The sequence below is a fragment of the Neocloeon triangulifer genome, unplaced genomic scaffold, assembly GCF_031216515.1.
Source record: "Neocloeon triangulifer isolate White Clay Creek 2 clone unplaced genomic scaffold, ASM3121651v1 ptg000013l, whole genome shotgun sequence".
Lineage (NCBI taxonomy): Eukaryota > Metazoa > Arthropoda > Insecta > Ephemeroptera > Baetidae > Neocloeon > Neocloeon triangulifer.
Genome location: NW_026775555.1, coordinates 6,525,369 through 6,552,211, shown reverse-complemented (window position 1 = coordinate 6,552,211; position 26,843 = coordinate 6,525,369). Strand labels below are relative to the sequence as shown.

Below are 26,843 nucleotides of genomic sequence, written 5' to 3'. Positions count from 1 at the left end.
CATTTGAAAAAATCACCAGCTGGTAAAAATTGAAACACTATTTTATGAATCAAAACAAGACATAATTAATTTATTTCATAATACAAACGTGAGAAGAAAGTCTTTCAGACGACTCTCCTAACCTCAAAGAAGCGTTTGAGATAGAAGACTTGACCAAGGGTCATAGCCACGAGAACCAGAGCCTCGAAGAAGCTCCACATGACCACTCTTGAATTTGTGCTCTCATTGATGGCTCGGTGGATTCGGTCTCGTACCTGGGAAAAATTCGTATTTTTTAAAAATCATATTGTAAATTAGTTTAAGATTATAATAATTATAGTATTAAAAAATTTAAGTTTATTTTTAGAATATATTTAAAAAAAATTGAATATAATTATTTAAAAAAAAAAAAGAATTGTCGGAGAAAAGTACTTCATTGGATAAGTGAATTCACCTGCATGTATTCCTGCTCATGCTTCACTCCAGTCAGGGTGCTACTGAGCTCCCTAATCATGTCATCCAACTTATTGTGGTGGGCCTCCGTGTCTTCAGACGCTTCCTTCGGCGCCTCGCCAATGTCCATGTTGAAGAGAACAACCTTCGGAGTCATGGTGCTCATCTGGTTGCTGAAGCAGTAGGTGTACACACCAGGCACGTGGGCGGCGAAAGTGTACTTGCCACTGGTCTCTCGTTCACCCTGGTAGATGACCCTTCCGTCGGGACCGACGATTTTCACGTCAATGTCCAAAAATCCGCCCTCGGCGATTTCGAACATCAGACCTGTGTCAACAGCCGGCATTATTTGCTTGTTTTCAAAACCTGAAGATTAACAATAATTACCCATTTTTGTGCCGGCTTCGACCTTGTCGAAAAAGCATTCTTCGTTGTGTGCGTCGACTGTGATAAAATAGGCCTCAGCGGCCCCTGCCAGGGCTGCCGCCACAAAAAGGGCCCGGACCCACATCACCACCCAGCCACGTCAGCCGCCGCAAAACTCGCCCCAAGGCTTTCTAAATTGGAAAAATATGAATAAGAAAAAATTCTAAATGATTTTTTGGAGCGAACTGACTTGAAAAATGGGCAGATTAGCCTGAATTTCGAGAAATACGGAGGAAATTTCACCAAAACAAAGCTCCGTTGTTGTTTCCTCAAGCTATAGATGTCACTGACGTCACTCGGTGAATTTTGAAAATTTTTCCATTACCGATTTATGCGACTTTATAAATTTCTCAATATTTTCCCTAATTAAATCAATATTTCAAAACGAGTCTTGATTAATTTTAGTAATTAATATAAATTATTCAGAAATTGAAGGAAATTAGATCTTACTGGCACTTAAACTCCTTATAAATAGTTCAAAAAATTACTAAATAACCGAAAATACCGGTTTAGTTTCCAAAATTTGCATACCGATAGCGCTAGAAAGAATTTGATTGGCCCGGTCGGATACTTTCGCATTTTCCCAACCACTGCCTTTTGATTTTAAAAAGGGTCCCCCACTCCCTTCGTTACGCTCCTACGCAACTTTGCAGAGAGCAAGAGCCGGCAGCTGCAGCCAAGAGCCGAATTCGATTTACTTTATTACCAGCAGCAAAGCGATCCACAAGCACCATGGCTGACTTTCTTGGAAAGAAGTACAAGCTGGACAAGAGCGATAAGTTCGACGAGTACATGAAGGCCCTTGGTAAGCTTTTTCTCTAAAAAAATTGCACCTCAAATCTCGCCCGGCTCTCGTCTTCGCGACTCCTCCTACCAGGACTAAAAAGATCTGCAGCAATCATTCTAAATAGACTTTTATCTCCTTAAATCTCACTATTTCCTACAACATTAGGCGTTAATTTCCGTTCCAGTCGAGCGATTCTGACTGAAACGCAAACCGGAATTTCCTAAACTAAAGCTCAATAGGCATGCTTGACATTTTTTATTCGCCGGCGAGGGTAGAATGTGCGGCGCCGCTCGGGTGGCGTGACCTGACAGGAGCAAACCAGTCACGCCACCGACGACCCCGCCCTTTCCATTATATTCGCCGGCACCCGTTTCTCGCCCTCGAAAGAGCAAACAATTAATTATAATGATCTAATGAATCAAACGCTTTCAAGTGCTTTCACTGAGATTTCGTTTTTTATCATTTGTGTACTCAACCGACTCAACGCGGGGCTGATTTGAGCCGAGTGTTCTTATCTCGCTACCAAATTTAATGCACACGATGCACACTGACTGAGCTAAAAATTCCCCCTGTAATGTTCAAAGGGTAAATACATAAAAATAAAACTCAAACTGATATCCACGAGATAATTTTTTTGCTTCGACTTTAAACTTGAATGAACTTGATGCTGAACCATCCAACCTTTCAAAATGAGTTTTTCAATTATTTTAAGATTCTTTTATTTCTTTGACGGAGTAAATAATATTTAAAAACTTCCAATTCAAACTGAAGAAAAAATGCTCATAATCAGTTTTAATGACAAAAATAAATTTTTATCGCGAATCCAATTAAAAGATTGATGATGTTATCTATTTAATACTTTTGAATTTTTTTGTTCAATTAAAATTATATTTCCCTTGCCTAGTATGATTTCTCTTAAAATACTTCACATCTAATAAAATTAAGACAGGAAATGCATTTTTTTTCTTTTTTAAAAATAAATGACAAACCGGAAATTTCTTTTTTGAATTTTCTTTAACCAAAATGCAAATATTTTTGAAGTTTTACCACCAAATGAATTATAAAAATAAATATAATTATGAAAATTTTGACAATTTTTCTTGTGCGCCGTATTTTTGTCGCATTGCAATCTCGTCGTGAAATCAGCAGGAAAATTCATAACTTTTATGTTCATACACCCTTCATTACGTTTTCCGTGAGTCATGCGAACATTATTACGACCAACAACACGCCTTTCCCTGCAAAAATCGTCACGTGAGCGCGAGTGCCTCATCTGCACGCCGCGCATAATAAAAGCGAATCGACCGACAATGAAAGGAAACACGACCATATTCGCAAAAGCAAGCGATTTTATCTACGCCGCCGCATGGTTTGGCAGCGCATTTTTATGTGAGGGGAGCTGAGAGCATTGCGGTCCGCCAGGGCAATTTCACATCCTCTGTTTTTGTCACTGAAATAGCTCGAATGTTATGCGCGTCTGGTACACTTGGTGTGTTGAAATGGGAAAAATTCGTCGGTCCACTCAAGCGTTGCGTAGACCGACTTGTTTTCTCCTGCCGAGCTCCACAAATTGCTCTTTGTGGTATATAATTTTGAGATAAGGCAAACACTTGACAATCTTGACATTTTTTTCGTCTTGTGCAAGATTTCTGTGTCTTTGAAAGCAACTCTGCTCAAATTTTAATAATTTAATAAAAATTGCAAACAAGATTAAAGAAAAAGGATAACCAATTCATTAAATCTTTTGAAGCGAATAAAATTTTGAATTTTCAGTAAATTTAAATGGATTTTTTTTACTTTCTTTGCAAAAAAACAGGCAAATTTTTCGTTTTTTTTAAAAAAAATATATTTTATTTCTTTTGGAATGTAGAATTGTGGTTTCACAAAGGAAAGAGGATAAAAATATTTTTAAAACAGGAAGTAACTTCTGATAAAGCTTTGGAGCTTCTTTCCTGGTGCTCTTCCCCCCTTGATAATTAATTTTTTTTCACAATTTACAGGAAGATACAGGAAGAATAGGGAGGAATTAAAAAAAATGAAGTAATAAAAAAATCTAGAAAAATTTAGTAAAATGAAATTTATGCAATGCGCTCGTTTTTGAAGTCCTGCAGGTTGCATAATCAACGCTGGAAGGGGTTGTCACTCCACTTTTTATTAAATATAATTTGAAACTTTCTGCAATTTAATTTTTATTTATTACTTCAGAAAATTAAAAAAAAAATGCATGTATAAAATTATACAAATTTCTCCAATTAAAATCAATTTATAATTTTTTTTCATAGAGACATGCGAGTTTTTTTTTAATTAAAATATATACCATTTTCCGCGCTATGGAATTGAATCAAAATTTAATTATGGTAAAGAAACAAAATTATAAAATAAGTAAAATATCCAAGCACAGGAAAAAAGAAATCCGCCAACCCAACAAATTCCAGAATTTTCATTATTTAAAATATATGAAACCAGATTCAAACGTGGGCTTATCTCATGGACAAAAATAGACTAATACGCCAGCCTCATATAAGAATCCATTTTACAAATATGAGAACCAAACTCTCCACTCGAGATATCAAAATCAAATAAGTGGCGAGCATTTTATTTATCTTTGGTTAAATAAATTGGAAGCGCCCAATTATTTCTAAAAAAAAGCCGGTGTAAAGTTCTAAAGCAAACTCCAAAAGGGCTTGTCCGCGTCATTATATTCGTCTCATCAAATAAGATTTATCTCGAACACCAAGCGCAAACACAGACAATCTCGATCGAGCGTGGTAAAATTGTTACCCCCCTTTGTAGATATAACACGCGACGTCTCAATCAATTTATATTTGTCGTGTCGGCGGGCAGTCGAAATTTTCTCACACGCTCCCGCTGAAAGGAATAATAGAATCAGGAGACCAGCATGATCACATGATGCGGCCCGCAGACGAGATTCAATTTCCATCGCACAATGACAATTATTTATTGCCACTCAACGAAAGACATACAATTGAGATCCGCCGCCCAATTACCGGCCACTAAACTGAAATTTATTGTTATTGGGTCACCCGTGGCCTCTCCCTTGGCTATTCTTGGCTGACCTTTGACCTCGGAATGTTTCAGGCGTGGGTCTGGTGACCCGCAAGATGGGCAACGCCGTCTCGCCCACCGTCGAGCTGGTCAAGGACGGCGACAAGTACATCCTGCGCACTACCTCCACCTTCAAGAACACCGAGATCACCTTTGCCAACGGCGAGGAAATCGACGAGGAAACCGCCGACGGCCGCAAGGTCAAGGTCAGTCGATTTGACCCGGGAGGCTCGGCTCGTGCTTAAATGTGATATTCTTATTTGCAGTCACTCTTGACCCTGGATGGCAACAAGCTGACCCAGGTGCAGAAAGGAGATAAGGAGACCACCATCATCAGAGAGTGGTCAGAAGACGCCCTGAAGACGGTCAGTATCTATCAATATTTAAATGTGAAACATGAAAATGAATTCAGTTTTCTTTATTATTAAAAAAAATGTCTCATGAGATGGAAATGTAAAATTAAATTTGATTCTGAATCCAAATAAGGATCATTCCCAATATATTGGAAATTCCCATTCATGTACCCTTTCCTCTGGCTATGATCTTATCAAGAAATTCACTGATTATATTTTACTTGTTGAAGCGCTGGTCAAACTTCAGAGTTGAAGATTGTAAAGTGTGAATCATTACTTGGTTGCTTCCATTATCAGTTTTCTCAAATGATAATTTTAAATTACATAATTATAATTTATTAAAGAGAAATTAACTTCCTTTTTATCAACGTTAAAATTATTTGTTTACGATAAAGTGAGTTTTCTTTATAATTGCGTTTTAACTCATTCTTATAATTTCGCAGTCAGAAATTGGCTCTTTTTTACAGTTATGTAATTCTTTATTGTGAACTTCTTGAACAACTCATTCAGCCTCGCAAGTAGCCCCCAACGAAAGTGTTGGCGCGTGAACATAAAAAAAGCGTGAGACGAGCAGCTTAAATTAAAAACGGAGACGTACAGTCATGTGCCTAGTTATCATCTCGAGCAGCTGCTCCGCGCTTTGACTCGGCAAAAGAAATAATCACATATATCCGAGAACTGTAATTCAGAGGTTTAATGGCTTGTTTGTTTATTATTTTTGCAGACTTTGACGGTGGACGACATCGTGTGCACCAGGGATTACAAGCTGGTCGCATAAGTACAAGTAACTCTCCTGCTTCACCATGACCAAGCATAATAAACCGATACATCACCTTTTTTTGTGATAATGTAACAAAATCGATTTTGTTTTGATTCAAACAAATATGCCCTTTAAATGTCAATTTATTATGATATTTTCAGCTAATTTTTCTATCAAACATCTGTTTCAAAACATTTCCAATGAAATCCAAATAAAATTTATTTGAACACAATTATTTCATGTTTCTCATTTATTTTAAGAAAATCGTTTCGATCTGAAAAAAAAATATGTTCTTGTTTTAATTGTAATTATTAGTGACAATTGTATTAACTCATTTAAATAACATAGACGCTCTCATTAAAATTTGCAAAGCCTAATCTTGTAATACGCCGCATTTAATATTCAGCACATGTGCCACCAGCCCCTCTTTCTATATATCATTTTTCACATCCGTCTCAAGTGGTGGGTGCCGTGACTCGCACACAGTCTCAAGGACACTAGAGACTTATGTGATTATGATTAACCATATCAAACAACACAGCGATTCGCCGCCGCCACTATAAAATTTTCAAGAGCAAATAAGGGGACCCTGTGCAGTGTTGGAACTAAAAAAATGTTATGCATAATATTATGCTGCTCCCTAAATTTCAAAGATAATCAGAGGAGCCGAAGGGCACTTTATTTGATCAATTGACTATCTCTGTCTGTCTGCGATAAGATTAAAGCTATATAATTCAATTACAGAGGCAGCAATAAAGGAGAAGATCGTGAGGGGTCCCCTTTCCGTAACCCTTTAGCGCGCCTCGCTGAACTTCTCATATAAAAAGAGAGGTGGGGTTTTCCGTTCTCCAATTAAGCAAATATGTGGCTCAAGCCTTTCTTTCTTTGGTGCTCATCTGCAAGACGATTAAACCGGTTGTGAATAAATTTTCGCGCGTTTAGCACGCAAATTGAATCGATTGTCGAGCAGAAATTTGCGACGAACCGGTTTTGTGCTCATAGGTGGCAGCATCGGCGCGGTCACTCGGTCAGGTGCAGAGGGCGGGGCGTCCAGGATTTTGACACTGGTGTTTGTTTTGGTCCCGGACGGTGCCCCATTCGGACCGAATTTTCTATCGAAATGCAGTAGGGCCGAATCGCACCTGAAGTGAGTACCGAACCGAATTCGCCGTTCGGCGAAATCGGTGCGCAAAAATCAGTCACGGAACCAGTTAACGGTTCTCGGGCGCCTTCTCGTTAATCTCGGCCCACTTTCTTTAGGCCGCCGAAGGGGCCGTGCACGACCTAGGCTGACGTGTTGATTTTCAAATTGCAGACATGTTCAACTTTATGAAAAAGGAGAAGAAGAAGCGGCTGACGCCGGAGGAGCTGCTGCGGCTGGACGAGGTGCGGGCCAAGATGCGCTCCAACAAGGCGCCGAGGCCCAAACTCGGCATCACCGCCGACTACAGTGCAGACTTCTTGGCCGCCCTCAACCAGCCGCCTCCACCCAAGCCTCCGAAACGCCGAGGAGGCCCCCGAGGCCCGCCACCTCCACCTCCTTCCAAGGCAGACTGGCCGCTGCCCGAGGCACCGCCGCCGGTTCTTCCGACTCCGAGGCACCTGGTCATCCGCAGACAGCCGTCTGGTGATTTTGGATTCTCGCTGCGGAGGGCGGTGTCTGCAGGCCGGCGGACAGTCATTCTTGCCGAGCCTGGTGCTAAGGGACACGACAGTGGGCTGCTGCCCGGGGACCGTCTGGTCGCTGTCAACGGCGAGAGGGTCGATGATAAGACCAGGGACGAGGTTATCCAGCTGATTAGAAGCAGTGGACATGCAGTCACTGTCACGGTAAATGTTTCAGTTTGATTTCAAAATTAGTTTCAATCATTTTTTTGCTTCAATTAAAAGTTGAAAAAAAAAATGATAATACCAGGAAGAACAAAACTTATTTATTCACGGAAGTAAAAGTCAAAATGATTCTTTTGTTTTGTTGACTAATTTTTTATTATTAAAATTGAACCTTATTTTCTCTCTGAAAAAATTTGTTTGACAATTTTTTTTATAATCAAATTTTTTGTCATTACTATTCTTAAATATGTTAATTAAAGTTTGTTAATATAATTAATTTTTGTTTTATTTAGGTGCAACCAGTGCCTGAATTAGTAGAATTGAGCAATAGGGAGAACAGTCGCCGACTTTTGCAGGTGAGCACAAAAGAATTTTTACATGTTTGACAACTTGTGACTCACGCTCTTGCATACATTTGCGACCTCCAGGCAAGGCGAGGCAACGAAGCGAGCTGGGACTGGCTTGTTCACAGGCACGGCTACACAAAAGTTACCAGATTACCTCCAACCACTCCAGATTCATCGGCTGTGCGAGTTATAATCCAGGCTACCGGTCAGGAAGCCACCGTAGACGAAGATGATGTCGAAAAGGTGATTTGAAATATCATTAAGAAGTTCTTATTGGAAGTAAAGTTCTTATCTTAATTATTTTAGGGTTCAGGTTGGGGTAAATTTCAATTTAATAACTGTAAGGATCTATTACTATGTTTGGGTTTTATTTCATTTTTTTTTTTGTTACTACCCAAGAATTTTTGTTTGTCCTCTCTAGCTGTGAACCATTATTGTCCTATGTAAATATTTTACTTTTTTTTATCCAATGTTGCATTAATCTTGAAAACAATCATTTTTTAAACTATGGAATTTGAACTATTAATCCTACAAATCACCCATACTTTTGTTTCCAACAACTCGAAGAAAAGATTTTAATGCTATTAATACTTGATTTTTAAAATTACTAACAAAATTCCATTTCTAATTTTTGAATCAGTTTTACTGTCCAGATGAAAATTATCAAATTTGAATTTAGCATGAAAAATTAACCAAGCATGATTTAAAAAAGAAAATCCTGTAATTTTTTTAAATCACTTTATCCTTTAACCATCTTTTCAGGCCAACTCCCCTGATTTTGATTTGGCCGAGGAGTTGAGCGGCCTGCCCTTCCTGAATGAGGCGGCCGCTCTGCATGTCATCAGAATGCGAGCGGCCGCCCATCTACACCACATTCGCGCTGGACCTGCTCTCCTCATCGTAAATCCTCAAGGTCCTTTGGCGGCCTATTCTGACAAGTTGGCCTCGCACTTCCGAGGAATCAGCGGACAGGAGTGGCCTCCTCACGTCTATGGTGCTGCCCAGGCTGCTTACAGAACCCTGCTGGCCTCCAGGAGGGACCAGGCACTTATTTTCATGGGCCGATCAGGTGCTGGAAAATCTACTAGTTTAAGACATGCCCTGCAGTTCCTTGCTTGGACTGCGGCTGGTGGCCAGCTGACTGCGGATAGGCTGATCGCAGCGGCGTCAGTGGTTGAGGCCTTTTGCACAGCAAAAAGCGGAACCTCGACGAGCGCCACCAAAGTTTCATGTTTGTTCAGCCTTGATGTGGACCAAAGTGGGCAGGTTGCTTCTGCTAATGTTCAGGTATTTTTTCTACAACACACAAAGCCCATCCAAGGTTTTTTTTATTTAATTTTTATCCTAATTTTGATGTTTTTGTTTAATCTGAATAAATTTCCAGCTCCTGCTTGCTGAAAAAACTCGGATTGCTGCTTCCAGCGCAAACGACCTGGCATTCCATGTACTTTATCGCCTTTTACTCGGTGCTGAGGGACCACTTCGTCGAGAACTTAGTCTCGACGCCCTGATTGCTCTTCCAAACATTCTTGTCGACCCTTCTGCTGCTCCCGAGGAACGACCTCGAGCCACTGCAGACTTCAACAGACTTAGTGCTGCCCTCACAGCTCTCGGAGTTACGGAAGTCGAGGCCAACTCTCTGTGGACGGTGCTGGCGGCCATTCTGCATCTGGGAGCGGCTGGTGAGGCGACTACCAGGTTCCTCCGACCTCAAAGTGCTCAAACAGCTGCCCAGTTGCTGGGCCTGAGCTTGGAGGACCTTCAGCGTACTCTGTTCGCTGCCCCTTGCCTTGGACCTGTAACGCAGGCTGCTGCAGGTCTTTATGGACAGGTTAGTCTATAAAAAAATAATTAAATGAATGATTGTTAAACTGAAATTAACGTTTTATTTATTTATTTTCTCAGGTGCTTCATGCGGTTGCTACTTTAATCAATAGAGGTCTTAGTCGCCAAACAAATACTTCAGCCACCTTATTACTTTTGGACGCGCCTGGTCTGCAAACAAGTGGGTCACAGGGATGGTCAGGGTTGTGCCACAATTACTTAGCAGAGAGGCTGCATCTTTTGTGGCATGAAACCGCTATCCAGGGCCCGATGCAATTGTACGATAATGAGGAAGTGACAGTTGACATCGACGAAGAGGCGGACGCAACAGGGGTGGCTAATCTTTTAGAAACTGCCGTTTTTGGACAACTGGAGGAAGCGGCAACCAGCGAGGCCACTGTTATAGAGCGGCTTACAAAAGAAACTGATAAAGGTGATTAGTTAAAATCATGTATAAAAAATAAAAAATTAATACAAAAAGTAAACAATTGAACTTTATAAAAAATCTAATAAAATTTTACTTTTTCCATTCATCAATTAATAAATAAATTCCAAATCTAATTTTAGATGGCCGCAGAATGGCCTGGAGCACTGGGGCCAATGAAGTCACAATCAACCACTTGCACGGCACATGCAGCGTAGCTTACGACACGAGTCAGTGGCTGGCGCAGGCCAAGGAGAGTCAGTTGACCAGAGTGTCGGGTACACTTCTGCAGGATTCCAACAAGTAAGTCAGCAGTCGGTAGCTAATTGCTGAAACCAGGCTGAAACTTGATATTTTTATTAATCCCTATCTTCCTGACCTCGTGTGAAAACCAATACTTGCGAAACAACAAAGTGAAAACGAAAGTTCTGGTTTCATGAGGTGTCAACTTTCTATGCAGTTGAATTTTTTGCCCCCTTTTTTGCCGCCACACTAACGTATTTGGTTTCAACAGAGAGACAATCAGGCAGATGAGTTCATTTGCTAAGTGTTCTGCTGGACCAGCGTCGACACTGTTGCCTGGTGGGCTTATGGATGGCACCTTGACTGTTCGACGAACAAGGCCCGGCCGCCTCAATTCTGTTCGAACCATGCTTGCTCAATCAGTAAGTAAAATTTTTGTAAATTAAAAATTGTATAATAGTAATTGTATTAAAAAAAGTAAACGGAAAAATCATAATTTTTTTCAAGACTATATTTTCAAATTTCTGAGCAGTGTTTTATTGTTTTAGGACGTGTTAATAGAAACTCTGCGCAGAGCTCGTCCCCGTTTTATAGTTTGCTTAGTTGCCAAGGACCTTCAGGATAGTGATGATATTGATGTCGCCCTTTTGCGATCCCAGTTGAGAGGAAGTCAGGTGCTTCCAGCCGCCCGTCTGTACAAGCAGGGCTTCCCAGACAACGTTCCTCTGGCAGAGTTTCGCAGACAGTTTGGCCTGCTGGGCTTGGTCGAGCGACCCACCAGCCCAATGGGCAGCGACGGCGAACGCCAGGCCGTCCAGGAGACGTTGACAGCAATAGAGTGGCTGGAGGAAAGCCAGTGGCGAATCGGCCTCACCAAAGTGAGTTTCAAATTTAATTTGTTTTAGTCTCTGCGGGCAGAGCTGTTATTTGGCCAGTTTGTTTTCTCTCATAGATTCACTGAATAGGAACCCGCGTTTGCTTTCAAGGCGGCGTCAAGTTGCGGTTTTTACAGCCTCATAAATTCAAAGTAGTAAAACGATCCCATTTTTCATTCAATTGTGGCCGCTGGTGCACACGTATCTGCTGACATGACGCCAAACACGGAGTTGTTGTTGCGTAGGGTGCCTTTTTATTTATTCATCTCATGTGTCCGCACACACAAACACAAACGCCATTCTGATCACCGCTCGCGTATCATTACAAAAGGCGCTGCGAGCGAAATGCGAGAGAAAAAAGTAAAAAGAACGCCTCACTCGCTCATCAGAGGAAAACAAGCCGGCAGTGTATCGCGGTAAACAAGACGAGAAGGAAGACGGAGCGTGGGCTCACGTGGTGCTTGGTCCATCTGATGGTGGCCCGAGGCGACGAAATAGTGGACGGCCTTGATGGTGTCGCCCCCTGCAAGTGCGCCGGGTCGCGAGATCATCAGTGATGAGCCGGCCGCGCCAGCCAGCAGACGAGGCGGCTCCTCTGCTGGCCGCGGTGCTGCTCTTCTACCTCGGCTGTCTGCTCATGTTCCGGCGGCTGAGCGCCCTGCTGGGCCCCGCGCGGGGCCCCGCGCCCGACGAGGAAGAGGCCGACGTGCGCAAGATGCGCACCGGCCAGATCATCCTCGACAACAAGGAGCTGATCCGCGAGGTGTTCAGCATCGAGAGCACCAGAGTGGGCGGCGGCGACGAAGGTCAGCGGGTGAGCTGCAAGATCAACGAGATCGTGGAGGCGCGCTACGAAAAGGAGCGCCGCAGGAGTCAAAGACCTGCCGCGGACGCCGAGTCTGTCAAGAGCGATTCGGTGCCGCCCGAGGAGGAGCAGGACGAAGTCAAAAGACTGAGGGATGAAGTCGAGGGTTCGCAGAGTAACGGGGGTGCCGTGAAAAAGACGGAGCCGAAATCCAGCCCCGCCAGAATCAATCACGGCAAAAAGCGACTGGCTCCGAAGCCGCCCGCCGCCGAGCCAATTAAAACGAACAATCACAACGAGCAGGCTTTGCATAAACCGCCCGAGCCGCTTCCCAAATTGGAAGTCGCGACGGAGGTGGAGACGCAAAAGTCGCACGCCGCTGAAAAAACGAGTGTGGAAATTTCAAATGCAAAAGTGAAGGGAGCGAGTGAGTCAATATCGATAGGCGAGTCCGAAAAAGTCGAAGCAGTCGCGGTCGCGCCGCAAAAGGGAGCAGCCGAGGCGGTCAGGAGCGAGCCGGCCGGCGAGGATCAGACGGAGAAGCTGCTTAAGATCAGCTCGGAGATCAAATTGGCGATCGCCGAGTTCAAAGGCAAGGCGGAAGGCGCGTCCCATAAAGAGAGCGCGGAAGCGAGCCGAGGGCAAGGCTGCTGCCCACCGGACAAGCAGCCGCAAGTGGGAGAAGAAGCAACGGATAAACCTGTACTTCAGGTGGAGAGCGCCGAGACAAAAGAAGAAAAGACTGAAGAGGCGGAGGCGGCGCAGCAAGTTGATAACAAAGATGTGGCCAGCAGTTGCGTCGCAACCATCGAGCCAGATAAAGTCGCGAAAAAGGAGCCCAGTCGTTGCGAAGTGATCGCGGAGCAAAAGAAAGAGGTAAACGACGCGGCGACAGAAAACAAATCGTGCCCGCGGGACATTATAATTGTCGCGGCAGTTGCGAATAGCCCCAGCGAAGCAGCCGCCGGTGAAATTAAACCTGCTCCATCGATAGAGGAAGAAAAAGAGCAGCGTGTGCCAGAGACGCCGCAAACAACAAGTGCGGACGCGAACGTGCCAATTGAAAAAGTGCCCATCGCAGCGGAGAACGCTAGTGTGCCTGAAAACGAGGCTCATCACGCAGAATTAAATACTGTGATCGAAAAAGCAGAAGTGCCGGGTGATGTAGAAAATTCAGTTCCAGTACCGGAGTTAGAAAAAGACAAAGTTGTGAAGGTAGAAGAAATTCTAATTTCGCCCATAGATCATAAAACATCAGAAATATTAGAAGTGCCTAGTTCTGTAGAAAAGACCATTTTAGCCCCTGATTGTGAATTAGGAGAACAGGGTACGTTGAAACTAGAAACTCAAAATTTGCCCACTCTTCATATCGCTTTAGTCCCTGAAATTGTTATTTCCAAAGTAGATAAAACTAATTTATTGTCTGAAAAAGTAGAAGTGCCTAGTTTAGAAAATGCAGTTCCAGCTCCCGAGTTAGAAAAAGAGAGTAAACCCGTTCAAGAAAACCAAATTGAGATATCGTCAGAAAAACTCGCACCTTCTTTAGAAGCTCCGTCTACAGAAGTGACTTCAGCAGAAACGAGCAATTATATTGAAAATGTGCCTAATCATGTAGAAAAAACAGCTATTGTGTTGGAGAGCAATAATCAAACCGCACAAGCGACCTCGAATCTAGAAGAAATTATTCCGATTCCTGTTTTGGAATTTAAATGTGAAACCGTAAATGAAATCGCGATCGTCTTGGAAGAAAAATCTGATTTTGTGCCAATTGAACAACCAATCGGTGTGCCCACGCAAAAATTAGAATCGCTGCCAGAAGAGCACAAATTGGCCGAGGAAAAACCCGCAGCCATCGAAGCGGCGCAGGTACCACAGCAAGTTCAATCAGAGACAACAGAGGTGACGTTGGCCGACGCGTCAGATATAAATAATGCGAATGCCGTGCAACCTGCGCCCACCGAAGAAGTGAAGGCGGAACCGAGCTGCGCGCCGCCGGCGATAAAATTAGAAGAAAAAGCCGCGGAAGAAGAAGAAAACACTATCTCGTTGTCCGCCGAAAGCAAAAGCGGTGCTGTATCAGATCGAGTCGAGCCCCCGAGAGCGGAAGAAGAGTCTCGAGAGGAGGTCAAGCAACTCGGAGAAGCCGAAAGCGGCCAGCCGGAAGAGACCAAAACTGGAGAACCGAAAATTCCAAACGAAAAAGGGCAAAACCTTGCGAATATTCCCAAAACGGAGGATGAAGCGGTGGACGAGGACCACTTGATGAAGAAGATCGAAAGTTTCCTCGTAACCGAGAGCAAAGACGACGAAGACGGGGAAATAATGATGTCCGAGCCGGCGGTAAAATTAGAATCGCGTAACCGCGACAATTGCACCAGAGTGAAAAGGGTGAGCAGTTTTAAAAAGCCGGGTGGCGAAAAAACAGCCAAAGCAAGCGGCGAAAAGGACAGAGTTGACGGCGGGGAGGGCGAGCGAAACGGCGAGGCGTGCGGAATTCAATCGGGTGGCAAAGTGAACAATGCCGATAAGAAAATCAAAGCGGACGACGCGACGAAATTAGCAGCGGGCAAACAGCCAACGCAGGCGGCGCCCAAGATCGGCTTCGGCGTGCTAAGGCCGAGGCCAAAGAGCGGCGGGCCGTTCACCCCCGACCCGCAGCCGCGGCCAAAGTCGGACGAACTCAGCGAGGTCTTCAACAAAATCGTGCTGAGGAAGGCCGAGGAAAATAAAAGAAGAAGCAGCGTGGGAACCGTGAAAAGCCGCCCCGAGGCGAAAGCCGGCAGGAGAGGCTCAATCAAAACGAAAGAGACGAACGGGACAAAAGAGAAAAGTCCCAAATCAAGAGAAACGTCCCCTTTGAAAAACGGAGCCGAAGAAGTGAAATTGAAGAAAAATACTCCGCCGCAGTTGCAAGGAGACGTTGCGAAAGTCGATGCTGCGGTCGCTGACGCTGTTAAACCTGATTTATGTGCCGCCAAGAAAGAAACAACCGGCCCTTCAAGCGAGCCGCAAAAAACTAATTCAGGCCTAATTAATACTAAACCCGTCGGTGAAACAAAGCGAGACGACGCTGCGTCAGAAGCGCGAAAAGACGCTGCTTCGGGGGATAAAGTTTCGGCAAAAGTTAATGAAAACAATGCGCGACCCGTCCGCCGATCTTCTTCGAAAAGTCCAGCCAAGACTATTACTTCGAAAGTTAAAGAGGAAGCGAAAACCACGATCGAGACGAAGGAGGTCGTTCTGAGTGAAAAAGTCGGAGATGCAACGGAAAGTACCGTTCGCGGGCAGCTGGTTCTGGGCCAAAAACTGGACAAAGAGGAGCAGAGCGCGGTGCCGCCGCGGCCGGAGTCGATCGTCGACAGGGTGTCCAAGCGGCTGGAGCAGATCAGGGCGGCCAAGGAGCAGACCCCAGAGACAGTAAATACCGAACCAAAACCGGTGGTGGAAGACGCAACCCCTACTAAAGTCGAGCAGGTTGAAGACGCGACTAAATTGGAACAGGTGGAAGCCGCTAAAATGAAGGTTGAAGGGACTGACGGGGGCGGAATAGGGTTGGTGGTGGCCAACACCGGGCGCAAAGTGGGTGACACGCGCTACCTCACTGAGATGCAGGTGATTGGAGGAGTAGTCTGTCGCATAATTAACATCACAATCGATTTAGAGGAGAATAAAAATCATATAAATTTGGCCAAATAAAATTCATTAATCATTTAAATTGTCTTTTAGATAAATAAGTGCTTTTTAAAACGATTAATTAAATTAAAACAAATTAATTGATAGTTAAATAAAGAGTTTAATAAACTAATTGGAGACCTGGAATTAAAATTAACCAACAAAATCTAACCCTTTAGGTGTTCTTCCGCTCCGGAGTGCTGGGGCAACTAGAGGCTCAGCGAGACGAAAAGTTGCAGGACCATGTTACCAGACTCCAAGCGCGTTGTAAGGGTTATTTGGCCAGAAGGCGTTTTGAGAAGAGAAAGGTTAGTAAATGAATAAGAATATTTTTATTTAGTTCCGTGACTAACTTGTTGATCTTTTTGTGAAGGTGCAAGAAGTCGCCGTCAGGTGCGTGCAGAGGAACGTGCGTCGCTTCCTGAAAGTCCGAGATTGGCCCTGGTGGCGTCTGCTGGTGCGAGTGGCGCCTCTGCTCAATGTGCACCGAGCCGAGGAAGAGTTGCGGAAGCAAACTGAAGAACTCGAGGGGATGCGAGTGCGTTTGGACAAATCGGAAGCTGAGAAGCTCAGACTCAAGCAGCACAATGAGAGATTGGAAGCCAGGGTATGTAAAAATTTTATATTTTAGTTTAATCAACTGTGAACCCAAAATATTCAGAAATATTTACAATTATAATTTTTTAAGTATCGGACTGAGCGTTTGAAGTTTATTCTTGATTATTAATTTTCTTTTATCACAGTAGTAAAATTAAACGAGAAACGCGTGGTAAAACGGATACATTGGATTATTTATAGACTCACACATGCGCTGCTCATATTTCAACAGTCATAAAAACATCTTTTTATCTCCACTTGTCAATAATGCCGCGCTCGGAGCGTCTCACATTGTTTATTAATAGCCGGCGCTTACGCAATTTAAGAGGGAAGAAGAAAGCACTGTCTTCTTCCCCACCACCAATTATAATAAACTTCAGGATATATTTAAAAAAAAAAAAAAACATTTAAAATTTCAAAAGACAAACAAACGAACCAAAATAAAACGAGCATAAATGATGCGAATCTTGACCTGGGTCAAAGTTTGTATTTTAAAACGGCCCCTCATCATTTTTACTACATCATCTCCCTTGCGAAAACGTCACTGGCGTGGGCGTGCTGGGCCTCTGAGAGCTTGGCCGGCGTCCAGTCCACTTTCCATGATGGACCCTGTCGTGTTCTCGGCCGAGCTGCGCTTCGGCTTGCACGGGCCTCCGCGCCGACTGGCGCATTCGGTGCGTCCGTCGGCGGCCCACAAGCAGCCCAGCACGCCCTCGGCCTACCTGACCACCAAGGTGGGCCAGTTCCTGACGCGAACGGCCGCCCTCACGCGTCCCAAATGTCGTTCGCAGATGAACGAGCTGACCGTGGCCCTGGCCGAAGAGCAGAGCGCCGCCCATCTGGCCGCCGAGCGCCTCGAAGCCGAGTCGGCCGAGCGATCGCGCCTCCAGCACGAGCTCCAAAATGCACAGGTACGTTTGTTTTCTTAATTTATGTGTGGATCGTTTGTTTAAAATGATATATCGGGTGTCGGTCGCGCTGCATGCGCGGATATTTTTGGAACGGACTGATGTCCCGGTTATCTTTTTTTGCTCCCAGTGTAAATTTGCTTGGTGCGTTCGGCGGCTCTTACGTCAAGAATGAGAGAAAACGTTATGTTTACAGAGCCGTGCCAGTGAGTGGTGAAATATTGCCACTGTTGCAAATTATTCGAACGACTGAAGAACGCAAATTTTGTAGTAAACGTTTTGTTTTATGGGTTTTTGTATGTCGACAGTATGCAACCTGTCGCACATAAGAGTTATAGCGGTTGCTTAATATAGATGGAAATGATATTTTTGTGCCAAGCAAACATATTGAACTGGATCCATGGAAAAGGATTTTTAATATTTCCATTTTGATCATTGAAATTTGGGAAATTGAAAAATTTCAGTTTATTAATTTTCAGAACTAAATAAATCTTGATTTTTCAGTTTTATTTTATAAGTGAAAAAAATATCATGATATTTTAGTAAAAAAAATTTAATTTTTTCCCTAAGAATACTAAAAAATATATTAATTGAACATAACAGTCAAAATGCAAGCAAAATCAGGCGTGAAATTAAATTTCGCACGGTGTTTTGGCGCAGGAGAAACAGAGCTCGTTACGGGAGGCGAGCCAGCGGCTGGAGATGGAAATCCTGATGTGCCGCGCCAGCGACGACGCCTCCCACACGTCTGGCGAGGACGAGGACGGCGGCTACGAACACCTCAAGCAGCGGCTCGACAGGGCCGTGAAGGAGGCGGCCGCACTGCGCCGGCAGCTGCAGCAGCAACAGGAGGCGCACGAGGACCAGCTGATGGCCCTGCGAAAGGCGTCCGAGAAAAGAGTGGCAGACGCACTCGAGGAGGTCGAGGAGCAGCGTCAAGTCGTGGCGCAAATGAAGCGAAAGGCCCAGCGGGTCACCGGCGAGCACAACGACACGAGGCTCATGCTTGAGGAACAGAGCGCACGCAACACCATCCTCGAGAAGAGACAGAAAAAGTATGACATGGTTTTTATTCTGATATAATTTAAAAAAATTTTATTTATGCATATTATAAAAATAAATAAATATTAATTATATTAAATAATTCATTCATTTTAAACTAAGATACACTAAATTTTTTTAATTAATTTTTAATTATTTATTTTGATTAATTATTTTGATTGAAATCCAAATCAATTTTAATTCTAATTTTCTATTTGAATAAATAAATATCATCAAAATAATTATTAAATAATCAAATTTAATAAATTATTTTCACATCCTTTCAATCAGCAGCAATTATAAAAAAAAAACTACAAATTTCCTATTGAATTGCTTCTTCAGCAGTTTGTTATGAATATTTTTTGCTTTTCTATGGAAAAAAATGGCTTTGGGTTTTTTTGACAGCGGAAGAGTTGAATAATCCTGTGGTTGTTATCGTACAGGTTCGATAGCGAAATGCACCAACTACAGGAGGCCGTGCGACAAGAGAAGTCTAGCAAGGAAAAGGCGCTGCGGGAGCGGGACTTGATGGCGGCCGAGAAAACAAGTGCCGAACAAAACCTGGCTGTGAGTTATATTATTTCACATTTAATTGTTTCCCTCGAGTCAACGACTTCTCTGTCTCCCATCCTTTCTCTGATTAATTACCAACAACCAAAGTTCCGATCGGGAGAGAATGCAGTGCTCGCTAATTACGCAATTCCGTTATTTTGATAATTGAGTTATTAAAAATTCCCACCGCTCGTCGCCTCGGTCGCTGAAAGAACGGTACGCGCTAACGTATTCGTGTGTAAAATAATAATACCAAAAACCGATAGAGGCAGTCATTGTAAAAATTCTCTTTGTTTGTCCAAACTTGAAATTTATTCATCTCTTACAAAAATTACTTTGCAATCTTCATTTTATTTTTAAATTGACTTAAGAATTAATAAAACATCTTTATTCTTTGTTTGGAATAAAAACTATAAAAATAACAATTATTTAATTATTGATTGCATTTTTTGGTTGAAATAAACACTTTATATAATGAAAATTTACCTTAATTTCTTTAAATTTACTGTTGCATTTAAGTTTGACATTGTAATGATAATATTTCGACCCGCATAATACGGAGCCTCACCCATTCATTCATTCATTCCTGCACGAGTTGCGAGCGCCCTCCCCCATTAACGCATTCACTCACCTGCCTCTCACCTGAGAGCGCGTATAGTTGGCTTGGCACTCCCCCCGCCCGTCCGGCTGGCCGCCTCTCGAGCGTTCAAGTCTCTGAGGTTGGCAGCTCTTTGTGTGTCTGTTGTTGTTGAGTGTGTGTCGGTGCGTTGATCTGTTAGTGACCAGGCCATGGCCTTTCAGGCGTGCCGGCTTGAGTTGGAGATGCGCGACGAGAAGGTGGCCGCCCTCGGACGCGAACTCGAGGAACTGGCGTTCGGCGGTGCCGCCGAAGAGGAAGTCGCGGCCCTTCGCAAGTCCAAGCATGCCCTCGAGCGACGCGTCAAGGAGCAGGAAGAGGAGCTGGACGAGTTGGCGGGCCAAGTCGGCCTCCTGGAGGCGGCCAAGGTGCGCCTCGAGATGAGCCTCGAACAGCAGCGGAAGGAGGCCAAACGAGAGGCCAGCCAGAGAGACGACGAGATGGAGGAAATCCGCGGCAACGCGCAGAAGAAAGTTCGAGGTGAGCAATTGGACCGGCCGATTGGTTTTTTTGTGGGAAACAACTGGAGCGTGTTAAAAGATCGATTTTATCTCTGAGAGTGCGGTTATGCACTTCAACTGTTGCTCAAAAATTACTTTTTTATTTTAATTTAAATTTTTAAAATATTTTGATGGTAATCTGTCAGTTAACGCCTGATAAACAAACCTAAAATTATTTGATTTTTTTATTATTTATTATCAAACTCTTAAATGTTTCCATGAGTTACAATTTTTGTGTAATTTAATTTAAAATTCATATTAAGTAGTCTAAATTTAAAACAAACAATGAGTGACTTGTTTCATAAAAGTTGACTGACATCTTATCTCAAAACATTTTCTCATTTGATTCACTACCATCAAATTTTCTAAAATTAGAAAATATTTTTTATTCTATTAATATAAGAGTTTGCAACTGTCTATTTTTTAATTAATTTTTATAGAAAGACAACCGCATGATCATTTTATTTCAAACATTAAATACTTATGAAAAACCGGATTCATCAATTTTTTTTTTTTACAAAATATTATTGTTTTTTTCTTTTCTGCTGAATGTTAATTAAAAAAAACTAGCCGTAACATCAGCAGAACACAAGATAAACATTGAAAACAAATAAGTTACTATTGAGTTAACAATTCAGTTTTGTTACATTGCATTGTTAATTTAAATTAATTTTCTTGATTATTAATTAATGCATTGATTGCAGCCCTGGAGAGCCAGTTGGAAGCTGAGCACGAAGAACGCACTCGGCTGCTTCGAGAGAAGCACGACTTGGACAGACGATTGGCCGAGGCCGCTGAGGTGGCCAGAGGTCGCGCCCCAGAGGACGAGCAGATGATCCAAAGGCTGCGCCGCGAGCTGAGACACGCCAAAGCCCTTCTCAGGGACGCTCACGGTCTCTTGGAGAGGCAACGGGACGAAACAGGCGGCCGCGGCCAACTGCGCGCCCTCAGACACCAACTGGAGGATGCCGAGGCGGCCAGAGCTGTGGCCATGAAGGCGCGACAGACGGCCGAGTCGGAGGCCAGGGAGCTGCAGGCAGCGTTGGAAGAGGAGAAACGAGGCAGGGCCCTTGCTGAGGACAAGGCGGCGGCCGCGGTCAGATCGAAAACAGAGGTTGTGGGCCAGCTGGAGGAAAACGAGGAGGAACTGGCTGAGGTTTTGAAGAAGTACAGAGCCTCTGTTGCCCAGATCAGTATTGAACAGGTAAATTTATACAAATTATCAATTATTATTGGTGTAAAACCTTAAATTTTTCAATGTTTAAAAAAAATTTGAAAAATCTCTTTTTCTTCAGCTTGTTTTTCCACTAATAATCAGCAAGAAGGATCTAAAAATAATTCTAAAAAAATTGATGATTCTGATTCTGTTTCATGAAATTTATTTGAAAAAAAAAAAAACTATTATTGGTTAAAATTTACGCAAAAATTGTCTTAAAATATGCAATATTTAAACTTAGTTTAATTAATTAAATAAATTGTTATATTATAATTTTTGACAATTCAATATTTCACAAAATAAATGAAGCAAAAAATGAGAAAATGTATTAATGCGTCCATCAATTTTTATCATTTATCAATTATGAAATAGAATCATTTAAAAGTGTACATATTTATATTTCATTTTTTAATAATTCTAGGCGGCTACTACTGAATTAGCTGCAACAGCAGCAGCGTTAGAAGCTGAGCGAAACTCCCTTCGAGAGCAAGTGGCTGAAATGTCAGCCCGTCTGGAGGCGGCCGAGGGTGAAACGACCATTGGTCTTACGGCCAGGCGCTTGGAGACCAAAATCAGAGAACTCGAGTCTCGTCTCGAGTTGGAGGCCACCACAAGGGCCAGGGCTGAAACGCAGTGTGGCCGCTTCCGGGAGCAGGCGGAAAAAGTGGCCGTTGAGGCAGAGGCGGCCAGAGCAAGGGAAACGGCCGCCAATGACGCAGCGCGACGTGCGGCCCGCCAATTGCGAGAGGCCAGGGAACGAGAGGCGAGTGTTGCGGCTAAGGAGGCTGAGGCAATCAGAAAGAGGAAGGAGCTGGAAATGCGAGTCGAGACGTGCGAGGCCGAGGCGGCCACGGCCAGAGCTGATCTCCGACTGGCGCTGCAGCGAATTGAAGACTTGCAGGCGGCCATGGCTGGCGACTCGGAGGACCTGGGTTCGGAATCAAGTGGGTCCATTGAATCGCTGCTTGACTCTGTCGGTGGATCGCAAGAATTCCTCGACTTTGCTTGCAGGTAAAATTTTCAGTTTTTACAAATTTTATTTTAGCATTACAAAAAAAATTAGAACCAAAAAGTATAATTATTGAATTATTTCAATCATATGTAAAGTTTAATAGCAAAAAATTAATCAAGATTTTATGTTTTATGACTTGGCATCATGATAATTTACTATTTTTAATATCAGCTCAAAAATCAAGCATTCAACAAAAACTATCCCATTTTCTTTTAATGAAAAAAATTTTATTTTCAGGTCTCCCGAGGGACAAAGTGACCCTGGAGATGGCGTAGGACACTTGACTGACTCCAAAGACGAATCTCATGCCTAAGCTGTAGTTTTTCGATGAGCACCTCACTTAAAATGAAGATGTAAATGTACTTGTCTGGTCATGGATCGAGTGAATGACAAATCCCCGCGTATTATTTATCAAAATGCAAAACTATTATATATCAAATGAACTGGAATAAATATCATGTAGAATGAGTGCACATGAATAAACAAGAAGCAATTTGTTGTTGCGATTATGTTAAAAAAGTTCTTGAATTTCAATTATTTCAATCCATTCTGATTTTAAGCCAGCTTTTTATTTTATTCTTGGAGATACATAACAGCTTTATAAATATTCGAGTGTTAAAATGCAAAATCTGGAGAGATAAATAAAAAACAAATCCCATGCAGCGAATTTACAATCACTCATATCACATTTGCACAAACTTAACGGTTAAAATGGAATTTTCAGAGACATTAAAAGAGCTGCTTCTCTTGACTATTTCTTTTCCAAATGCTTGAACTTTCCCTCCAGCCGTTTTGAGTAGGCATCCAACTTGTACGCGGCTTGTTCGAGTTTAGCGACGCTGTCGTCAATCTGATCGATCTGCTCCAGGTACGGCTGCAGGCTTTTGTCTGTGGACGCATTTAGAGACTGTCAATCACACCAAAAAGATACCAGCAGTTCCCTATTGTCTCAGGTCAAAAGAAAATGATGACTTACATTTCTCATTGAGCTCAAACAGACTCTTGGAGACGTTGCTGGCGATTTGCCGCATATCCGAGTACTTTTTGGCAGTGACTGTGTTCATGTTCTCCAGCAACTTGTAATCTTCCTAGCAATTTAAAATTTCTATTATTAAGAGCCAGAAATAAAAAAAAATAAAATAGAGTGAGGAAACAGTCTTCCTAGTTTGCTATTTAAACTGATAAAATACGAATTTAAAAAAAAAAATGACTGCTTGATCTAATTTAATTTTAATTTTTTTATTACTTGGGTGGCAGTTAATTCGCCGTACAAGTAGTCTCCTGTCTTTTGGAACATGGTGTTCGCCAGGCGACTTAAATTGGGGTCGTGAGGGTCTAAGGCTTCAAAGCTGCTCGTGCTGGTGGACAAAGTTGGTCCTGGAAATAAAACAGGATTTCCATTAATTTATTTCAAAATGAAAACTGTTAAAATATATCAGAATTACAGTAAAAAAATTAAAATTCATCTGACAGTTTTAATATTTTAAATTTAATTTAAAGAATAATTATCAAGATTAAAAAATTTTTAATCTATAAAATTCGTTTAAGTACATACATATTTGTATTTTCTGAAAACGACTGTATGATGCGGATGTAAACCAGGGCAAACATAAGGCTAAAGGGATGAAGTGGATCTGTTCGACCATTTAGGTTATCGGGTCACTCCCAGGACAGGCACCCTTGACTTACTTTCTGCACACGCGTACTAGAGTACGTAGCGTTCAGCAAAAAGTATATAAAGTTAAAAGAGGTTAAATTTCTTAAAAATGACAAATATAAATAGAACCTGTTAAAATAAGTGTAAGGCAAGACCTAAAAATGTCAGTTTACGATGATTACATATGTACCTAGAAAAAAGCCTTGAATATATTTGACATTGAAAAAAGTTTCTCATGCAATAAAACGAAAAAGGGAAAATTAATATTAACGAAAAGTATGAATGAAAAAGTGAACGAATAACAAAACTGCGAGTTTCCTCTACTTGTTACCCTTCTTGGGCGAGTCTGTGACGCCCTCGTTTTCCATTTCGTCGGCCATATCACTTCTTCAAGTCGACCTTCCTGAGCGAGTGTCGAAGGAAAAGTGGGAAAACGGGAAAGCTGGCAGAGTGGAAAAGAAAGTGAAATCAATAGTCCACGGGATCATCACAAAGGGCGCGACCACGCCCCCTTTTCACACCCCTGCGCGCTGAAGGAAGGACGATAGCAGCGCCTTCGGTGACCGGTCGTGAACTTCAGTTGCCCTCTTCGTCAAAAAATGGCTGCACAACTGGTTCGGAAGGCCGTAAGTTTCGTCGTTAATTTCCGCGAATTCGCAAAACTCGCATGCTAATTTTTGCCTTGATTGAAATTGTTAGTAAAAGAATAAGTTTTTGATCAAATCGCCTCAGTCGGAACCCGCCCCACTTGCGTTTCATTCACCTTTTCCGTCCGAATCAAAAAACAAAATTTTGCAATCTAGAACATTATTTTTTTGTAAAATTCTCCTTATCTCTGAATCGATGAAGGTGTGTGTTTTGCTTCAAAATTTATGACACCTTCTTGTATCTTTCAGTTCTCGTCGGCTGTGCCGATGGCCCGTCGCTACAGCAGCGAGGTGCGAACTGTGACCCTGATTCCCGGCGACGGCATCGGGCCAGAGATTTCTGCAGCTGTGCAAAAAATTTTCGCCGCAGCGGAGGTTGGAAATCTTCAATTCTATTTATATCAAATTTAGATAAATTTTTTGTTGAAAAATTATATAATAATATTTTTAGGTGCCCATTCAATGGGAGCCAGTCGACGTGACACCTGTCCGTGGTCCTGACGGCATGTTCGGCATTCCTCAGGCTGCCATCGACTCTGTGAACAAACACAAGGTTGGACTGAAGGGTCCTTTGATGACTCCTATTGGCAAGGGTCATCGTTCTCTTAACTTGGCACTCAGGAAGTAAGAGAGTTTTTTTTATTTCGGATACTTAGAGATCAAATTAAACCAAATTTTTTCCCCAGAGAGTTCAACTTGTACGCAAATGTGAGGCCCTGCCGTTCCTTGGAGGGTTACAAAACCCTGTACGACGATGTCGACGTCATCACGATTCGAGAAAACACTGAGGGTGAATACTCTGGTATTGAGCACGAAATCGTCGACGGAGTTGTGCAGAGCATCAAGCTCATCACCGAAGAGGCCTCACGCAGAGTGGCTGAATTCGCCTTCCAGTACACCAAGGAAAACAACAGATCCAAAGTCACTGCCGTTCACAAAGCCAACATCATGTAAAGCAAATTTTATTTTGTTGGAAAAAAGATGTTTAATTTATATTAGGCGCATGTCCGACGGCCTTTTCCTGCACTGCTGCCGTGAGGTGGCTGAAAAGTACCCCGACGTCAAGTTTGAGGAGAAGTACCTGGACACCGTGTGCCTGAGCATGGTGCAGGACCCCAGACAATATGACGTTCTTGTGATGCCCAACCTGTACGGAGACATTTTGTCAGACATGTGCGCTGGCCTGGTTGGAGGTCTTGGACTGACTCCTAGTGGCAACATCGGCCTGAACGGAGCTCTCTTTGAATCTGTAAGGATAAAATCTTACAAGATAATAATTTTTATTGTTTGTGGTCGAAATATAAATTTGAAAATTCCATGGTTTTTAAATTCTTATTTCATTCGAATTACTTTTGGTTTGGTTAACAATTTATTAAAGATTTGAAATTATATTAAATAAAAAATGATTTTTTTTAGATGAAATCTTCTTTTGAATTGGATTTAATTTAAATTGGGACTTCATTTTTATTTTTCTTCTGCTAAATTTTATAACATTTTAATAAAAAGTAATTTGATTATTTCAGGTTCACGGTACCGCACCTGATATCGCCGGCAAGGACTTGGCTAACCCGACTGCCCTTCTTTTGTCCGCCTGCATGATGCTGCAGCACATGAATCTGCCAACCCACGCCGAGAAAATCCAGAAGGCTTGTTTCGAAACAATCAAGGAGAGCAAGTTCAGGACGGGTGACCTGGGCGGCTCTGCAAAGTGCTCTGAATTCACCAACGAGATTTGCCGCAAGATTGCTGGTTGAATTTAAGAGCCGCTGTTTTCCCATTGAATTACTTAGTATGAAAAAATCTGCCCTGATCAAAATGTAGGTTAAGCAGGCGAAGAAGCAGGAGGCAGGTCTCAATTCATTTCCTCCTTGAGTTCAGACAAATATTGTTAAAGACAGACAGATTTACACACATGTTGCAATATGCAGGACAGCTACAAATTAATGAATGTTAACTTATTTATTGAATGAAACAAAGCTTTCATTAAGTATTATTTTCAAACTTGCAATCTCAGTGTACCATCAACGCCAAAATTTTATTTCTTGCCTATGTGATATTTTCACAATTTGTGCATAACTTTGATGACCTTTTTACTTGTTGATGAAGGAGGTAATTTGTTAACAGACCTAGTCAGACTTAATGAGCATTTGGGCTGTTGTCATGTTAAACAATAAACGTTACAAAAGAGTTAACACCGCTGTATATTTTGTGAACCACCTCAAAATAATTTTG

The 26,843-nt window shown here is 42.5% G+C and overlaps 5 protein-coding genes across 8 annotated transcripts; 3 read left to right on the top strand and 2 right to left on the bottom strand.

Annotated features, from left to right (window-relative positions):
- Positions 1-40: 40 nt before the first annotated feature.
- Positions 41-1,194, bottom strand: LOC132198654 (transmembrane emp24 domain-containing protein 2). Its single transcript, XM_059622805.1, has 4 exons — positions 1,049-1,194; positions 820-989; positions 434-759; positions 41-254 (listed from the first exon to the last, which is right to left on the bottom strand). Exons 2-4 carry the CDS (start codon positions 941-943, stop codon positions 105-107), a joined length of 600 nt encoding a protein of 199 aa, XP_059478788.1. The 5' UTR covers positions 944-989; positions 1,049-1,194; the 3' UTR covers positions 41-104.
- A 289-nt stretch (positions 1,195-1,483) lies between these two features.
- On the top strand, positions 1,484-6,059 carry LOC132198655 (fatty acid-binding protein). The gene is made up of 4 exons (XM_059622807.1): positions 1,484-1,663; positions 4,745-4,917; positions 4,978-5,076; positions 5,789-6,059. The coding sequence occupies exons 1-4, from the start codon at positions 1,591-1,593 to the stop codon at positions 5,840-5,842; spliced, it is 399 nt and encodes a 132-aa protein (XP_059478790.1). The 5' UTR covers positions 1,484-1,590; the 3' UTR covers positions 5,843-6,059.
- Positions 6,060-6,817: 758 nt separating this feature from the next.
- Positions 6,818-22,835, top strand: LOC132198971 (unconventional myosin-XVIIIa). 3 transcript variants are annotated; one of them, XM_059623326.1, is made up of 19 exons: positions 6,818-6,971; positions 7,140-7,654; positions 7,948-8,010; positions 8,083-8,244; positions 8,764-9,288; positions 9,386-9,832; positions 9,907-10,258; positions 10,393-10,552; positions 10,764-10,914; positions 11,041-11,370; positions 16,024-16,152; positions 16,218-16,451; positions 17,233-17,352; positions 18,010-18,404; positions 18,834-18,957; positions 19,744-20,059; positions 20,784-21,283; positions 21,717-22,306; positions 22,545-22,835. In XM_059623326.1, the coding sequence occupies exons 2-19, from the start codon at positions 7,142-7,144 to the stop codon at positions 22,618-22,620; spliced, it is 5,187 nt and encodes a 1,728-aa protein (XP_059479309.1). In that variant the 5' UTR covers positions 6,818-6,971; positions 7,140-7,141; the 3' UTR covers positions 22,621-22,835. The 3 variants fall into 3 exon arrangements, with proteins under 3 accessions (XP_059479309.1, XP_059479308.1, XP_059479307.1); XM_059623325.1 differs by lacking the exons at positions 6,818-6,971; positions 7,140-7,654; positions 7,948-8,010; ... (5 more) ...; positions 10,764-10,914; positions 11,041-11,370 and adding an exon at positions 11,432-15,589; XM_059623324.1 differs by lacking the exons at positions 6,818-6,971; positions 7,140-7,654; positions 7,948-8,010; ... (5 more) ...; positions 10,764-10,914; positions 11,041-11,370 and adding an exon at positions 11,432-15,784.
- A 19-nt stretch (positions 22,836-22,854) lies between these two features.
- LOC132198974 (biogenesis of lysosome-related organelles complex 1 subunit 2) lies at positions 22,855-24,499 on the bottom strand. 2 transcript variants are annotated; one of them, XM_059623329.1, is made up of 4 exons: positions 24,296-24,495; positions 23,554-23,684; positions 23,284-23,395; positions 22,855-23,195 (listed from the first exon to the last, which is right to left on the bottom strand). In XM_059623329.1, exons 1-4 carry the CDS (start codon positions 24,342-24,344, stop codon positions 23,059-23,061), a joined length of 429 nt encoding a protein of 142 aa, XP_059479312.1. In that variant the 5' UTR covers positions 24,345-24,495; the 3' UTR covers positions 22,855-23,058. The 2 variants fall into 2 exon arrangements, with proteins under 2 accessions (XP_059479312.1, XP_059479313.1); XM_059623330.1 differs by having other exon boundaries at positions 23,055-23,214; positions 24,296-24,499.
- LOC132198973 (probable isocitrate dehydrogenase [NAD] subunit alpha, mitochondrial) lies at positions 24,438-26,803 on the top strand. Its single transcript, XM_059623328.1, has 6 exons — positions 24,438-24,590; positions 24,861-24,986; positions 25,063-25,235; positions 25,298-25,561; positions 25,611-25,860; positions 26,135-26,803. Exons 1-6 carry the CDS (start codon positions 24,564-24,566, stop codon positions 26,363-26,365), a joined length of 1,071 nt encoding a protein of 356 aa, XP_059479311.1. The 5' UTR covers positions 24,438-24,563; the 3' UTR covers positions 26,366-26,803.
- The last annotated feature ends 40 nt before the right edge of the window (positions 26,804-26,843 follow it).